This window comes from Tachyglossus aculeatus, chromosome 16, assembly GCF_015852505.1.
Source record: "Tachyglossus aculeatus isolate mTacAcu1 chromosome 16, mTacAcu1.pri, whole genome shotgun sequence".
Classification (NCBI taxonomy): domain Eukaryota; kingdom Metazoa; phylum Chordata; class Mammalia; order Monotremata; family Tachyglossidae; genus Tachyglossus; species Tachyglossus aculeatus.
This window is the reverse complement of record NC_052081.1, coordinates 31,088,876-31,106,748: the sequence shown is the minus strand read 5'-3', so window position 1 is coordinate 31,106,748 and position 17,873 is coordinate 31,088,876. Positions and strand designations below refer to the sequence as shown.

General features: G+C 43.6%; 2 protein-coding genes across 7 annotated transcripts in view; one reads left to right on the top strand and one right to left on the bottom strand.

Moving 5' to 3' along the window:
• The window catches only part of ACSL5 (acyl-CoA synthetase long chain family member 5), a 34,987-nt gene extending 29,297 nt beyond the window's left edge, over positions 1–5,690 (top strand). For all 3 annotated transcript variants that reach the window (XM_038758132.1, XM_038758134.1, XM_038758133.1), the window contains exons 18-21: positions 501–644; positions 2,042–2,143; positions 2,698–2,769; positions 4,352–5,690. In XM_038758132.1, coding sequence (XP_038614060.1) covers positions 501–644; positions 2,042–2,143; positions 2,698–2,769; positions 4,352–4,495 — 462 coding nt within the window. In that variant the 3' untranslated portion in view covers positions 4,496–5,690. The remainder of the gene's footprint in view (positions 1–500; positions 645–2,041; positions 2,144–2,697; positions 2,770–4,351) is intronic.
• Positions 5,691–11,344: 5,654 nt separating this feature from the next.
• ZDHHC6 (zinc finger DHHC-type palmitoyltransferase 6) overlaps positions 11,345–17,873 on the bottom strand; it is a 29,207-nt gene continuing 22,678 nt past the window's right edge. For 3 of the 4 annotated variants that reach the window (XM_038758243.1, XM_038758240.1, XM_038758241.1), the window contains 5 exons: positions 14,009–14,176; positions 13,290–13,331; positions 12,594–12,739; positions 12,458–12,501; positions 11,345–11,951 (listed from right to left, as the gene is read on the bottom strand). In XM_038758243.1, coding sequence (XP_038614171.1) covers positions 11,851–11,951; positions 12,458–12,501; positions 12,594–12,739; positions 13,290–13,331; positions 14,009–14,176 — 501 coding nt within the window. In that variant the 3' untranslated portion in view covers positions 11,345–11,850. The remainder of the gene's footprint in view (positions 11,952–12,457; positions 12,502–12,593; positions 12,740–13,289; positions 13,332–14,008; positions 14,177–17,873) is intronic. The other variant, XM_038758242.1, reaches the window with a different exon arrangement.

Genomic DNA, 17,873 nt, shown 5'->3' with positions numbered 1-17,873 from the left:
TGATTTTTTGGACTACAGAAAACAGATGGAAAGAACCACTCAATTCTGTCCATAGCGTTAATTAGAGGGATAATTGAAGAGAACGATCCAGAGAAACATCAGCAGTGACTTGAACAAAGCAACTCAAACCTGATGCTCTGTCCTACTTATTTATTTGAAGAGAGCTGGAAGTGTGGCAATACCAGTTAACGAAAGTGAGGGTTGCAATGCAATTCTTTTTTAAATGAGACTGTCACTTGCATAATTGACTCTTTGTGAAACACCTTCCTCTTTTATAATCTTCATGTTATGCTTTTTCTGTCGTAACTAGGATGCAGTCGATTTCTTGGATATCCCCTCAAAAACAACAGTGTCTGTTTATCTAGCCTGCCAGGTATCCTATGTGTTTGGTGATGGTACATCCAAAAAGTGGGAACATTCAACAAGTGAAAAGCTGTCAGTAGGGAGTGAGAGCCTGTCCATGTGTGTAACTGAAAATCCTCCCACTTATATCGCTGCAGAATGGAACCCTGAAGATCATTGACCGAAAGAAGAACATTTTTAAGCTGGCTCAGGGCGAGTACATCGCCCCGGAGAAGATAGAAAATGTGTACATTAGAAGTGGTCCAGTGGCACAAGTCTTTGTACATGGGGAGAGCTTACGGGTAAGTTCTTGAGTACAGTGCAGGCTGGCTCTGATGGGCAAAGAGGTGGGTTGGCAGCAGGATTACCATGTTGCGTCCATCAAATGAATTGAAGGGAGCACAAGCAAGAGGGGAGAGCCGAATTAATGATTTGTAAAGACCTGCTGTAGCCCAGTCTCCAACAGTGTGCTAGAGCAGTGGCAGTAGACAGAGCAGCACGGTGAAGTGGATCGAGCATAGTTCTGGGAGTCAGGAGGTCAGGGGTTCTAATCCTGCCCTGCCACATGTCTGCTGTGTAACCTTGGACAAGTTACTTCTCTGTGTCTCGGTTACCTCATCTGTAAAATGGGGATTGAGACAATGAGCCCCATGGAGGACAGGGACTGTGTCCCAACCGATTGGCTTGTATCCAACCCAGTGCTCAGTACAATGCCTGGCATGTAGTAAGCGCTTAACAAATACCACAGTTATTATTATCAGTCTGATGGGCGGCAATTGCTAGGGGGGTTGTTCTCCTTGGTCTAAGATTACGTGGGGATCGGGATGCCAAGAGGCAGGGATAAACTGACCAATGTAGCAAGGATCTGTCCTTGCGTGCAAACAGTGAGTTGCAGGCACTCATCAGTCACTTCAGACGTACCCACAGAACAATAATTGAACCATTTTTTAAGCACTTACTACAGGCCAGGCATTATGCTTAGCCTCTATCTCCCCCTAGGCTTATCAGTCCAGGCATCATTCCTGTCCCACATGGGGCTCACTGACTAGGAGGGAGAGTAGATATTTAATTCCCACTTTACAGATGAGGAAACTAAGGCACAGAGGAAGTGAAATGACTTGCCCAAGGTTACACGACAGGCAAGTGACTGGATTAGAACCCACGTCTTCTGGCTCCCAGGCCTGTGCTCTTTTCACTTTGCCATGATGCTTCTCTGCATGCATAGATGCAGTAATATCATCCTTTACTCTGCTTGGTTAGGGGAAAACGAGAACTGAGCAACTGCCTGGTGGACTTACCCCATGTAGATATCCCGATAGGATAACATTCAGATATCAGGAGAAGCAGCATGGCTTAATGGATAGAGGACGGGCCTGGGAATCAGAAGGACCTGGGTTCTAATCCCAGCTCCGCCACACTTCTGCTGTGTTACCTTGGGCGAGTTGCTTAACTTCTCTGGGACTCATCTGAAAATGGGGATTAAGAATGTGAGCCCCATGTGGGACAGGGACCTGATTAACTTGTTCCTACACCGTGCTTGGAACAATGCTTGGCATGTAGTAAGCACTTAACAAGTGCCGTAATTATTATTATTATGTTAACAGCCAAAAAAAATCTACGTGGGACCAGAATGAAGTAGCTGAACATAGCTTTTACCTTTTGAAGCGGTTCTGACATCCATTATTTCCTTTCCATGCAGTCAACTTTGGTGGGTGTGGTCGTGCCCGATGCAGATGTGTTCCCTGGATTTGCAGCAAAACTAGGGGTCAAAGGCTCCATGGAAGAGCTCTGCCAGAATGCAGTGAGTAACGGTAGCACTTCACTGAATACTGTTCTTTCTTTGAGAAGCAGCGTGGCTCAGTGGAAAGAGCCCGGGCTTTGGAGTCAGAGGTCATGGGTTCGAATTTCGGCTCTGCCACTTGTCAGCTGTGTGACTCTGGGCAAGTCACTTAACTTCTCTGGGTCACAGTTCCCTCATTTGTAAAATGGGTATTAAGACTGTGAGCCCCCCGTGGGACAACTTGATCACCTTGTAACCCCCCAGTGCTTAGAACAGTGCTTTGCACATAGCAAGAGCTTAATAAATGCCATTATTATTATTATTATTATTCAGACCTGGAGGAGAAGTTATGGAATGGTAGTCAGCCCTTTAGAACAGTTGATGGAGTTCTAGCAGACCCTCAGTTTTTTTTTCCCTCTCCTCAATTCTTTATTCCCCTCTCTTCCCCAAACCAGACTTTACTGGATAAGATTGAGGGAATAAACAGGCTCTTTATGTCTCTCTGCTTTTTATTGTTCTGCTGCTGCAACTCAAGTCCTGTTCTGAAATAAACCTCCCTTATTTGGATTCCTTAGGTTGTGAAGAAGGCTGTCTTAGATGACCTGCTGAAAGTTGGCAGAGAAGCTGGCCTGAAGTCCTTTGAACAAGTAGGTAGTCTCATAACTTGCACAGTGATCTAGGAGTATTCAGAAAGTGGTGGAGGTGACAGGTCCTTTTGGGGAATGAGTAGTGGAAAAACCAGCACGGGAAAGGAGCCGGATTGTGTCTTTTATACACTTAATTGAAAATGTGTTTGTACATCTGAGACTTAATACATAAGAGTAAATTATCCTTGCAAGGGTGAGGAGCCTGCTAGGTGCTATTGGATTGAGACTGAGTATACCATTGACATGGCAACTTGCCACTACCTCTGGCTAGGCTTCCTACTTCTTCCATTCCTCTGGGAACATTTTTCCTTCATTTTCCTCTTCCCTATCCCACTTTTTCTGATTTCTCTACAGAATCTCTCATCTAATAGCAGCTGAGCCTCAGCCCTGAGCAAAAACCAGCACAAGGAATTGATTCCTTCATTCAGTTGTGTTTATTGAGCTCTTACTGTGTGCAGAGCACTGTACTAAGCTCTTGGGAGAGTACAATATAATGAAAAACGGACACATTCTCTGCCCACAACGAGCTTACAGTCTAGAGGGGGAGAATTGACAGTAGTGCCAGCGTCACCCACGGTCATTTGCCCCTGCTGGGTCCCGCTGGGGCATGGAGTGTCTGAGCGAGAAGGCAAGTTGGGGACGCAGCACGTTGCAAAGTGATAACAGAGGGTTTTCCGGGCAAGATTGATCTGTGGCTTCAGAGAGTGCAGCACAGTGCTGATGCGGGGCACTAGCGCCAGAATGCAGCAGGGGGTTGCCTTAGAAGCAGCTGTTGTCTTTGCCGCCCATTTAGTCGGCTACATCCCAGGACTCCGGCTGAGCAGCTTCACCTCAAGGCACACCCTGAACACCCTCAAACCTCCGCAGCTGATGGCAGCGTGGCTCAGTGGAAAGAGCACGAGCTTGGGAGTCAGAGGTCATGGGTTCTAATCTCCGCCACTTGTCAGCTGTGTGACTTTGGACAAGTCACTTCACTTCTCTGTGCCTCTTTTCTCATCTGTAAAATGGGGATTAAGACTGTGAGCCCTAGGTGGGACAACCTGATCACCTTGTATCCTCCCCAGCGCTTAGAGCAGTGCTTTGCACATAGTAAGTGCTTAACAAATGCCATCATTATTATTATTTTCTTTTAGAGAAGCAGGGTGGCTCAGTTCTAATCCCGGCTCCGCCATTTATCGGCTGTGTGACTTCGGGCAAATCACTTAACTTCTCTGTGCCTCGGTTACCTCATCTGTAAAATGGGGATTAAGATTGTGAGCCCCAGGTGGGACAACCTGATCACCTTGTATTCCCCCAGCGCTTAGAACAGTGCTTTGCACATAGTAAGTGCTTAACAAATACTATTATTATTATTATGTTATTATTATGGCTTGGCTCCAGCTGGCGTTCCCCTTCCTGAAATGCTGGGACTACAGTCCAGGTTTCCTGATTGCAGGAGCTTTGGCCTTTCCTTTCCAGCTGGACTCACAGTTGGCCTTCCTTGTTGTTAGAGTTCAATGAGTCTTGAGGTTTGTTTGTTTTTTTTTTTTTGAAAAAATGTAGATCCACATTTAAGTGAAATGCCTTTCTTTTCTCTAACCAGGTCAAAAGCATCCATCTTCACCCGGAGGCATTTTCCATTGAAAATGGACTCTTGACACCAACGCTGAAGGCCAAGAGGACAGAACTTTCCAAATACTTTAAGAGCCAAATTGACGACCTATATTCAGTAATCCCAGAAGTTTGAAGGACGAGACCATCTCTATCGGACATTCACTGAGCAGATATGTGAGGCTTAAATCCAAAAATTTTATGTACCCTCTTTCTCCCCATTTTGTCAGCAAGTCACCAGGTGAAATCGAGTGGTTGCAAGGGGAAGAAAAACTCACACTGGAATCCTGTCCCTAAAGCTAGTGAATTTCCCCTTTGCTTTTTTTTTTAAATCCCTGGAGTAGTGGTATAATGTGATTTTTTTTTTAATTTTTCGAAGGAATATCTTTGTTCAACACCATAACTTGTTCCTTTAAGCTCAGTTCCGGGTTTAAATTCAGGGTCAGACTACCCCAACTGTGTCATGAAAACTCTTCACTATCCACATCCAGGAGGCGGTCTGGTTAAAACAAGCTCTTTTCGAGGCTTGGATTTTCCAGATGGGCGGCCAGAACCTAGCAAATAAATTACCCAAAGCGGGAGGCTGACAATTAGCTGGTTTATTTAATCCTGCTTTTTTTTATCTCCCAGAAAAAGAGTTTCCTTACGTTTTGGAGAGACTAGAGGCTTTGTCCATGTCACCTCCAATAGAATCATCTTCTTCGATCTTTTTTTTTTCTTGTTTCCTTGCTTTGGGTAATTCTAATTGACCAAGAGATTTAACATTAGAAACTGAAAGCTTTTGAGTCTTAAAACTAAGTGTGGTGATGATCAAATAACACCCTGCGAAATGCTGTAGCTCGAGGGTAACAAATCCCATTTCTTATTGACAGACAGACTCTAGTTATTTAATTAAAAGGAGGCATGCTCTTGCTTATGGGTGTGCTCCATTTATACTCGATACCTGGAGTGCATCCAACCCATTCTAAGGCCACAGGCACTTCAGTTGGGATATTGATTTCCACACTAGGGCCATCCACATTTCCAAGGGTTGTTAACACCTGCCTTTCCCTCTTCCGGAAGCAAGCCTGAGCCTTCTGAAGAGAAAATATACTTAGCTGCTGGCCAAGACAGCAGCAGGGGACAAGAACATGCTTAACTAGGGACAGATATTGCCAGGAGAAAGAAAAATACCTCCACAACCTGCCTCAGAGGTATAATCTGGTTCTAGGTTGGAAGTGGTGCATCACTGAATGTCATCATCCTACCAATTACACCCCTAGACATGTGATTTTTTTTTCCATATGTGTGTAAAGATAAAGCCTTTATAATAAAATGTTGCAGATATTTAATTTGGGTGTTTTACTTGACTCTTGGGGTCATGAGATTTAAGCTGAGTCAACAACATTGAGTAAATAATAATAGTAATAATAATGATGGCATTTATTAAGCACTTACTATGTGCAAAGCACTGTTCTAAGCGCTGGGGAGGTTACAAGGTGATCAGGTTGCCCACGGGGGGCACACAGTCTTAATCCCCATTTTACAGATGAGGTAACAGGCCCAGAGAAGTTAAATGACTTGCCCAAAGTCACAGAGCTGACAGTTGGTGGAGCCAGGATTTGAACCCATGACCTCTGACTCCAAAGCCCGGGCTCATTCCACTGAGCCAGGGGGAGACAGACAGTCATATAAATAAATTGTGGCTCTGTATGTAAGTGCTGTGGGGTGAATATCAAGTGCCTAAAGGGTACAGATCCAAGTGTAGAGGTGACACACATGGGAGAAGGAAGGGAAGAATCAGCATGGCCTAGTGGATAGAGCATGAACCTGGGTGTCAGAAGGACCTGGGTTCCTATCCTGCCTCTGCCACTTGGCTGCTGTGTGTGAGACCTTGGTTAAGTCACTGAACTTCTCTGTAAAACGGGGATTAATACTGGGGGGCCTATGTGGAACATGGACCGTGTCCAACCTGATTAACTTGAATATTTCCCGGTGCCTGTCACTACGTAAGCGCTTAAGAAATACCATAAAAAGAAAAGAGGGCTTAATAAAGGAAGGGCTCTTTGAGGAGATGTGATTTTAACATGGCTTTGAAGGTAGGAGAGTGGTGGAATGTCACACGTGGAGAAAGGAGACTATCTTGACTGAAATCATTATGGAGTTCACTTAGATGTCAGCCTGCTCTTCCCAGGCTTTTCCCTAAACCTGTTATCTGCACTGGGGAAGGAAACTAGCTTTGTTTCGTTGTCCGTCTCCCCCTTCTAGACTGTGAGCCTGTTGTTGGGTAGGGACTGTCTCTATATGTTGCCTACCTGTACTTCCCAAGTTCTTAGTACAGTGCTCTGCACAAAGTAAGCACTCAATAAATGATTGAATGAATAGAATTCCATTTTAGGATTTGCTATGTGAAGCCCTGCTACTCTTCGTTCTTCCCATTGAAGCCTGATTTTCCACTTACCAACTTTCTCACCTCTGACCAGTTCATTCCAAATGCACCATTCCCTTGTCTGCCTATCATGGCCACCCTCAAGGTAATCACCAGTCATGACCCTTTTCTCCTAAAGAGTCCCACTTCCTAAACCAGAATTAAGACTTAGACTTGCCTAAGATTTTTAGCTGAAACTACTTTCTTGCCCAAAGAATCAGGTCAATCAATGCATTGTATTTACTGAGTGCTTATTGTGTGCAAAGCACTGTATTAAGTCCTTGGGAGAATACAATATAAGAATATAACAGAGTTGGTAGAGATTCCCAGCCCTCAATGTGTTTACAAGCTAGAGGGGGAGACAGAAACTGAAAAAAATAAATTGATTATGGCTATGATGTCATGTACCTTTTCTAAGATTCTTTTGCCTAGAGTCTCCGATCTTTCTGCTTTACTTGTGGACAAGATCTGCACTTCCTGTCGCTTGCTCCTGTATCCTTTTTTACTACCTCCTCAGATGTTACCTGGGCTCTGGCTCCTTGAAGAATTAAGCTTCATGTGTTTCCAGGAAGAGGTGTTGGCTTTTTCATTTCAAATGAGGGAGGGAAAAGCCATGGACTTTTAAGAGGATGAGCAAGAAAACTGATTTTAGAGGTGGCAGGCTTCAGAGGACAAATAATAATGATGGCATTTGTTAAGCGCTTACTATGTGCAAAGCACTGTTCTAAGCACAGGGTGGGAGATACGAGGTAATTAGGTTGTCCCACATGGGATTCACAGTCTTAATCCCCACTTTACAGGTGAGGTCACTGAGGCACAGACTTGCCCAAAGTCACACAGCTGACAAGTGGTGGAGCCAGGATTAGAACCCAAGACTTCTGACTCCCAAGCCGGGGCTCTTTCCACTGTGCCACACTGCTTCTCCAATAGGTCAGAAAGGCCCAATTTTGGATTTTTTAAGATTTGCTCTGAAGCTCTCAGATCTTATTAGAGGCAGGGGGTTAGTGAGGCTTGGATTTCAGCCCCAAGAGCTGTGAGAATGAACACGAGGGCTACAATTTCATAACTAGAAAGCTCTGCCAACGCCTATGTCCCCAGCTCATACAAAAAAGGTCAAATAATGAAAGTTATTTGATGTCTTTAGTTTTGTGAAGACCTCCCAATAACTAAGTGGGGGAATACTTTCTGATACACTTAAACTTGAGGTTGAAAGAGTAGAATCCTCATATTTGAAGGTGACTGTATAAGCTCACAGGTGTTGATGAGGCAGAAGAGACCCAGACCTACATGCAACTAATATGGAAAAACTTGGTGTAGCAGCCTGGTCTAATGAAAAGAGGGCCAGAGGACCTGGGTTCTAATCTTGTCTCTGCCACTTAAGTGCTGTGAGATCTTTGGGCAAGCAACTTAACTTCTCTGAGTCTCAGTTCCCTTATCTGTAAAATGGGGATTCAATACCTGTTCTCCCTCCTAGATTGTGAGTCGCATGTGGGACCTGATTATCTGATCTCTATTATTATTATTATTGGACCTAGTAGTGAAGGGTAGAATTAAGATTACTTACTTTGGAAAAGAAAAGCAGTGTGGCCTAGTGGAAAGAGCACAGGCTTGGAAGTCAGGGACCTGGGTTCTAATCCCAGCTCTTCCACTGGCCTGCTGTGTGATCTTGGGCAAGTCACTTAGTTTCTCTATGCTTGTTTCCTCATCTGTAAAATGGGGCAAAATATCTATGTCTATAGCTCTTGGATCCTTTTTTACTACCTCCTCAGATGGTACCTGGGCTCTGGCTCCTTGAAGAATTAAGCTCCATGTGTTTCCAGAAAGAGGTGTTGGCTTTTTCATTTCAAATGAAGGAGGGAAAAGCCACGGACTTTTAAGAGGATGAGCAAGAAAGCTGTGATTTTAGAGGTGGCAGGCTTCAGAGGACAAAAAATAATAATGGCATTTGTTAAGCACTTACTATGTGTGCTTAACACTCTCTCAGATTGTGATTCCCATGTGGGACAGGGACTATGATTGCATTGTAGCTATCCCAGTGCTTAATTCTGTGCTTGGCATGTAGTCAGCACTTATTACTACAACTACTACTGATAAAAGTAGGTTAAAGATGATTTTAATAACTTTTCTTCAAAATTATGTAATATGCAGTATTCTGTTATCATTCAAGGGAGCAGGGGAAAATAATGACCTCTGGCTTTAATTTAGGAATAAGGGCCAGTTCAGGAATAAGTGATTCCCTGAGATCCTGTCAGCAAACCCAAGCTGCACTGCCTCAAACAGGGTGACATTACTGAATTCTAGGATTTCACTGCTGATGCTTTGGTTTGGCATTTGATGTTGAGAATGGCTTGTAAATCAGCTGATGAAATTGGATGCACCTTGGGTCCAGGTGTATCAGCCGCATAAAAGTGACCACAGCCATAGCTTTTAAGATCTCCAATTTGATATAAAGTTTGAAGCCCTGTTGGTAAACTATGAATCCCCCAGACCATCACTTTGATTTCATGCTTTCTTTCCAGCGTTATTGGTTGGTTGAAAACATGTTGCCATAATGCATTGAAGGGTTATCTTTATCTGCACATTGTGAAATGGAATGTTGGCTGCACATTGCTCTTTCAACTCCAACCACGCACATGGATAAGATTACTATCGATAACTTTATCATCAAACACAAGACAACTCTATAAAGCCATTACGTATTCAGCTAAAATAGCTGATTGTAGAAGAAGGCAATCAGCAATTTTACATTTGTTGAGGCTAAGCCTCAGGAACCAAACGAGCTGCCAAATGAATGATCTGTATGGCCTTCATGTAAGGCCGCCTAATATTTTAAGGGATTTTTTAAAAGTTTCACATACAGCTACCAGAGAGCCCTACTCTCCCCACCCCTACTGCTGTTCAGACAAAGAAGGCTGGAGTAATGGAGCAGGAAAGTGAAGAAATAGTTTTGGCTGGGCACCAAAAGAAACTTGTCATAAATTAGGGAAGCGGTGTGGCCTAATGGAAAGAGCACAGGCCTAGGCATCAGAGGACCTCAGTTCAAATCCTGGCTCTGCTGCTTGTGTGTCGTGTAAAGTTGGGCAAGTCTCAACTTCTCTATGCCTCTTTTACCTCATCTGTAAAATGGGAATTAATTGGGGATAAAAGTCCTACTCCAATTTAGACTTGAAGACCCATGTGGGATAGGGACTGTATCCAATTTATCTTATATCTAGCCCAGCGCTTAGTACAGTAAGCCTGACACATAGTAAGTGCTTAACAAGTACCATTAAAAAATAATGATTCACCATTCTGTGAAGAAATAGTGTTGGGATCCCTGTCAGTCTCTGACCATGTCAGTCCCACCCTCCTAACCTTCCCTTGGCTTTTTAAGTCTGCTAGCATTTTCGAGAAAAGGGGAAAAGACTCAGGGGTTTCTAAAATATAGGAAATGGTCACTCCTCAGGACGACTCCCCCAGTAGAGGGGAGAGATTCCAGAGCTACAGGTGGGGAGTTTCTATATCTACAGGGGATAATAATGATGGTATTTGTTAAGCACACAGAAGAGCTGTTAAGAGAAGTAGTAAGTTCAGAGGATGGGGGTGGAGTTGTATTCCCTGGCCTTAAACTAGGAATAAATACCAGATCAAAGATAGCGGGCTATTTCTGGATCTATCTTAAGATTCTCTTATACAGATGTTGCTACTATTAAAATCCTCAATAGGTTATTTATAAACGGACTGTAACAGTGACCTGTGTGTGGAAATTTGGAGACTCTGAAAAGGAGGGGGAACATTTAGCCTCTATCCACATCTCAGCAATCAATCTTTAAGGCACAGACCTTGCTAGTTAAATCTCAGATGCTTTCCGTACTTTGTAGGGGTATCAATGCTGAGCAATCTTGGGGAGAACTAGTGCATAGTCCCTGGAAAATACCTACCCTGGCTAGAAATTGCAAGGGGCACCAGGTGAAGCAGGATGGCATCGTGGAAATAGCACAGGCCTGGGAATCAAAGGACCTGGGTTCTAATCCCTGCTCTGCCACATGTCTGTTGTGTAACCTTGGGGATGTCACTTAACTTATCTGGGCCTCAATTACCTCATCCTTAAAATGGGGATTAAATGAGCTCCTTGTGGGACATGGACTGAATCCAACCTGATGATTTTCTTTCTATCCCAGCACACAGAACAGTGTCTGGCACTTAGTAAGTGTTTAACAAATACTATAAAAAAAAACCCCAAAACAAAACAAAGTCCCTGCTGTGGGAAACCAGGTTTTAGACTGTGAGCCCACTGTTGGGTAGGGACTGTCTCTATATGTTGCCAATTTGTACTTCCCAAGCGCTTAGTACAGTGCTCTGCACATAGTAAGTGCTCAATAAATACGATTGATGATGATGATGATATATGAAAATGTCACAGCTATGCCTGGTAGAAATGAAGTTTGCTGCTGGCAGGAAGGCAAGTTACATATGAAAATAATTCAGGTCCATGAACTGTTCTTAGCTAAGTGAAGGAACCCCAGGCTCCAAGATATACTTGAGTGGAGTCAAATGCTGGCTAATTGACAAAGAGAACATGCTCAAGATGAACAAAATGGGATGTATAAAGAACACTCATTGGTCTTTATTTGTGATCGACAGTTTGGATTCTTAAAAGACACAGGTAACAAAATTTAACTTGATAAAATAACTTTCCAGGGAGGTACTTCATTAAGTAAAAAACTGCAAACTAAAACGAGAACCCAATAAAGGAACATCACATGCAGATGGCTCACCTGGGGAAGAAAACGTCCTCTGCAGGTAAGGTCCCTATCTGTGCAATCGATTAAAAAAAATTTCTATAGGAAATGCGAAAACACTTGGTTAGAATCTTTGTTTTGGAGAGGGAGGTTGAGAAAGGGAGGATTTCAAAGGCATATGTGGAATGGCTTCTCGGTTACAAAATGGTCATAAAAATATTTAAGTCATGGCACTGGGGCATTTTTGTGTGAGGAAAAGAACAAAATCCATAGCAGGTCCATTGCATAATTCTGAAGTAGTATGTACAGTTTTCAAGTAAAGGGTGGTGTGGTCTTAAAGGACAATTTTTTAAATTAGAGTGGCTATCTATTTTTCTTCTCGCCTTCAAATTCTTGATCTGTTTCAACATCATACAGACACTTTTCCACACATTTTCTGGGAAACCATCCTCTCACTCTAGCGCCTGAAAAGGAAAAACACTCATAAGGCTAGAGAATACAGCCAAGCATTCTAGCTCTTTACCCTAAAATAAATTCACTGTTGAAAAATTCCTTGCCCCTTCTTTCCCCCTTCTTCCCCGCCTCCCAACAACTTAAGATAAGCTTTTGCTGTATTTTTCCTGAAAGGGGGATCACTCCATATCAAGAAGTGTATAACTTTCTGTGGAAAAAAAGGACACTCCTTTGAAAAAAAAAATCACAGGAGTAAGAGCTTAAAAAAAAAAGTTCAAACACTTACCGAATATTTTCACCATTAGTCTATCTGTGTTGACATCCTTTGGGAGACTACATAACTGGGAAAATCCTTATTTAGCAGTTCACAATTATGAACTAGCTACTTGAAAAAGATAAAAAACAACACCACCAAAACGCAAGCCCCCAATTTAGGGGGAAAACTATATTCCCTTTAGGATACAAGACTCCCAATTTTTCATTTTAGGTAGCAAAAAGAAACACATTATTTATATACCTTCTGCAGCTGAATTAAGAATTTTGTCTCCATACATCCAGTGCCTGTAATCATGGAAGGTTAAAAATAAAATAACTTTAGAATAAATGTCATACTTTATGATGAAAAAGTTCACTCACTAACTAAACTCACTTACTTTAAACCTCTCGTAACTAGTATCAGATCCCCTTTGCGAAGTTCAATCCGGGGCTCTTCGGTGCACGGTGTGGTGAAGAAGGTTTTGATACCTTTATTCAGAGGGCAGCAAGCACCACTGTAATCTTCCATTGCTCTGTACTGTACCTGCGGTTCAACAGAGGAAAAGCACCTCATGGGAGACACGCTTGCCTTTAGGCTTTAGCACTTAATGTAGATTAAAGGAACTGACTTTCTGCAAATTAAGTGAATATGGCAGTTTAGAACAGTGCTTGGCACAAGTAAGCACGTGACAAATACCACCTATTAATAATAATAACAATAGTAATGATCAGTGTAGTTTAATATTATATATATATTATTACTGTAGTAGTATTATTAGCGTATTATTACTATTATAAGTGTAGTTTAAATTAAATATGAAGCAGAAAGCTCAATTCCTGTGACAGTAAAAGATCCAGTCATTTTGATATGTTTCCCCATCATAAACAGACTACGTAGTTATTGATTTCCTCAGGAAAAAAAAAAATGAATAGCATGAAACCCAAGGCACTCCTAGAGAAACACATTTATTAAATGAAAAAAATGGATATTTTGCCAAGGAGTCCTTTTCCACAAGGAGTCAGATGGCAGGATTTTCCCCCATGTTTATACTAGAACGATCATCACAAAATACAGCAATCGCTAGAGCACTTACACTTCTGACTCTCTTGTCTGCTTTCTGTTTCAGCTGCTCTATCTGTTTACAAAATATAAAGATGTAAGTGAGATGCATTTCAGATCTTCTGGTACTTACAAAAAGTTGGGGGAGAGGGGAGGGACATGGCTTTCCACTACAAGGTGACATAACTGAATCTTGGTTTTCCTTCAGTAGTAGAGCAGAGGGGAAATGGGGCACTAAAAAATAGCCTTATCTTCTATTTTCAGCTTCTCAATGTGATACTTTGAGCATGAGTCAGGATAATGAAGATCTACTTGGTAAAAGGCAAACTTTTGCAACACCAATCTTTTTTGGGTGACACATCATGACTAATGTCCAATGATGACATATACTGAGAAAGGGCTGGATCTGATTCATGAGTCAGGAAACCTGTGTTCTACAACCAAATCTACCACTGGCCTGCTGGGTGACCTTGGGCAAGTCACAACCTCTCATTATGCCTCCGTTTCCTCAACAGTAAAATGAGAAAAATAATAATACTTGCCTCTTCCTACTTGCTAGGGAGGATATGAAGAACAGAAATACCTGATGAGAAAGACCTTTGGAAGGTTTTTTGAAGTGCTCTACAAATTCGAGGTGTCACATTATGTATTTTTCCTACAGGATGTTTTGCATGTATCTGAATTCTAATCTCTATGGAGTAATTTCTTACTAAATGGAATAACAGATGACAGGTCAGTAAGGAGCATACTTACTGTTAAGCTGTACTGGTGACAGCCTTCCTTTATGGGCCATTCTAATCCATCTCCTTCTGGAACTCCAGACCATGTAAATACCTGCTTAAAATTCTTCCATCTACTTCCCATATCATAGGGAAAAATAAAGACTTCACCAGTTTGATAATACTGAATTCGGTCTTTGGCCTGTGGGAAACAGAGGTACAAATGAAAGCTAGCAAAAATAGTAGTAGTAGAATGAGGAGGAGGAGGAGGAATAGCATTTATTGAGTGCCCGCTGGGTTGAGTGCAATGTACTTAAGTGCCTGGGAAGTACAAAAAAAACAACAATTGAATCAACATGGCCTAGTGGAAAGGGGAAATCGGAGGATCTGGCTTCTAATCCTGGCACTGCCACTTGCCAGCAGTGTGACTCTGGGCAAGTTGCTTCACTTTTCCGGGCCTCAGTTACCTCAGCTGTAAAATGGGGATTAAATACCTGTTCTCTACCCTCCTTTGATTGTGAGTTCCATTTAGGCCAGGGACTTCCTGATCTGTTTGCATTGTCTCTATTCCAGTTTTTAGTCCAGTACTTGGCACATAGTAGGCATGTAATCATTACCATTATTTTTATGATTATTACTTTTGCTATTTAGTGCCTCCTGGGTTCAGGGCACTGTACTTAGTCTGAAGGGAAGAGAAGGGGACTGGCACAAACCATTCGCAAATGCTATGGTTGCTGGTAGGTTTTAGGGTATACAAACATAAGCCCAAAGGCCTGTTAAGGTGGCACTGATTCCAGTAATGCCTCCTGGAGGAAGTAGATTTTCTGGTGATCTTTGAAGATGGGAACGGTGTGACTTGGCAGATTTGAAGGGGCAGGGTCCCACTCAGCAGCAAGGGCATGAGCAACAGGATAGAGGTGAGAAATTCCAGAGAGAGGCACAGGGACCAGGTTATCTTGGGAAGAACAGAGAATGTGATCTGGGTATCGTGGGAGAAGAAAGTGTATGAGAAATAGGGATAGGCCAGATATCAGACTGACCTCATCCACCTCAAGTTCATCCATGCGTGCTGGAACTCTCTGCCCTCTCCTCTAATTTCTCCATCTTTATTGATTCCCATGCTCATTACCCTTGCCAGTTGTTTCAGACATTTAACTCCCTCCTCTAACCCTCTGTCCCCCCGCCCCGGTCTCCCCGATTTCTTGACCCTAATGACCTGGCCACGTCCTTAACTGAGAAAATTGAAACCAGTCATTCATTCATTCAATCATATTTATTGAGCGCTTACTGTGTGCAGAGCACTATACTAAGCGCTTGGGAAGTACAAGTTGGCAACATATAGAGATGGTCCCTACCCAACAGTGGGCTCACAGTCTAGAAGAATGGGCTCACACACAATCAGGTGTGACCTCTCTAAAATATCCCTAATCCTGGCTCCGCCACTAGTCTGCTGTGTGACCTTGGGGAAGTCACTTCCCTTCTTTTTGGCTCACTTACCTCATCTATAAATTGGGGATTGAGACTGTGAGTCCCCCGTGGGAAAAGGACTGTTTCCAACCTGATTTCCTTTGTATCCACCCCAGCACTTAGCACAGTGCCGGGAACGTAGTAAGCGCTTAACAAATACCGTAATTATTATTATCTCCCTTGTTCCTCTTCAGTCTCTCCCTCCTCCTGCCCCTTCAACTCTCCCATCTTTCCCAGCAGTATCTCAGGAGATCTGCCTCCTCTCAAAATCCATCCCCTTCACCTGCGCATCTGATCCATCCAAAGCACCTCATCAAAGCACTTGCCCCCTCCTTTCTGCCCACCTTCAACTGTTCGCTCTCCAATGGCTTCTTCCCCATTGCTTCCAAACATGCCCATGTCTTCCCTAGCCTAAAAAAACCCCCTCCCTTGACCCCAAAGTGCCCTCCAGCTATTGCCTCATCTCCCTCCCACCATTTGTCTTCAAACCACTGAGCGAGTTGTCAACACCTGCTGTCTCCAATTCCTCTCCTCCAATTCTCTCCTTGATCCCTCCAACCTGGCTTCCACCCACTTCGCTCTACAGAAACTGCCCAGTCAAAGGTCACAAATGATCTTCTTCTTGCCAAATCCAAAGGCCTCTAATGCACCTTAATCCTCAACCTCTCAGCTGCTTATGACACTGATGCCCACTCCCTTCTCCTGGAAACATTATTCATTCAGTCATATTAACTGGGCTCTTACTGTGTGCACACCACTGTACTTAGCGCTTGGAAAGTACAATCCAGCAATAAATAGACACAATCCCTGGTCACAACGGTTTCACTGTCCTCTCCTGGTTCTTCTTTTATCTCTCTGGCCACTCATTCTCAGTCTCTTTCACGGGTCCCTCCTCTGCTTCCCAGGCCCTAACAGTAGGAGTCCCTCAAGGCTCAGTTCTGGGTCCCCTTCTATTCTCCATCTACACCCACTCCCTTGGAGAACTCATTCGCTCCCTTGGCTTCAACTACATCTGCACCAAACAAAAACTCCTCGCCATTGGCTTTAAATCACTCCACCACCTTGCCCCCTCCTACCTCACCTCGCTTCTCTCCTTCTACAACCCAGCCCACACACTTCACTCCTCTGGTGCTAACCTTCTCTCTCTGCCTCTATATTGCCCGTCTCACTGCCGACCTCAAGCCCACGTCCTGCCTGTAGCCTGGAATGCCCTCCCTCCTCAAATCCGACAGGCAATTATTCTCCCCCAAGCTTCAAAGCCTTATGGAAGGCACATTTCCTCCAAGAGACCTTCCCAGATTAAGCCCCACTTTTCCTCATGTCCCCTCCCTTCTGCGTCAACCTGACTTGCTCCCTTTGCTCTTCCCCTCTCCCAGCCCTATAGCACTTATGTACATGTCTGTAATTTTATTTTATTTATTTGTATTTATGTGTCTCCCCACCTCTAAAGTGTAAGATTGCTGTGGGCAGAGAACGTGACTGTTTATTGTTGTAATGTACACTCCCAAGTGCTTAGCACAGTGAGAGCACTGAGTGAGTAAGTATGTGCTTAATAGGAAGGAATGAACGAATGATTTCCAAGTCCAGTCCTAATCTCTCTCATTCTCTACAGTCTCACATTTCCTCCTGTCTTCAGGACATCACTACTTGGGTCTCCCATCAACACCTCAAACTTAATGTGCCCAAAACAGGACTCCTCATCCTCCCACCGCCAACCCTGTCCTTCCCCTGACTTTCCCATCACTGCAGACACCACCACTATCCTTCCTGTCTCACAAACCTTGGCATTATCCTTGACTCCTCTCTCATTCCACCCACAGATTCAATATCACCAAATCCTATTGGTTCAACTTTCACAGCATGGCTGAAGTCTGCCCTTTCCTCTCCATCCAAACTACCATGTTAATCTGAGCACTTATCTTATTCCACCTTTGATTACTGTATCAGCCTCCCTGCCGACCTCCCTGCTTCCTGTCTCTCCCCACTCCAGTCCATACTTCACTCTGCTGCTTGGATCATTTTTCTTCAGAAACGTTCAGTCCACATTTCTCCACTCCTCAAGAACCTCCAGTGGTTTCCCCTTCACCTCCGCATCAAACAGAAACTCCTTACCATCAACTTTAAAGCAGTCACCTTGCCACTTTCCTACTACAGCCCAGCCCACACTCTTCACTCCTCTAGAGCCAACTTGCTCACTGGCCTTCGATCTCATCTACGTCACCGCTGACCTCTCGCCCGTGTCCTATCTCTGGCCCGGAACACACCCCTCTTAATATCTAACAATCACTCTCTCTACCATCAAAGCCTTACTGAAAGCACGTCTCATCCAAGAGGTCTTCTCTGACTGAACTCTCATTTCCTCTTCTCCTTCTCCCTTCTACGTCACCCTTGCACTTGTATTTCCACCCCTTATTCACCCTTCCCTCAGCCCC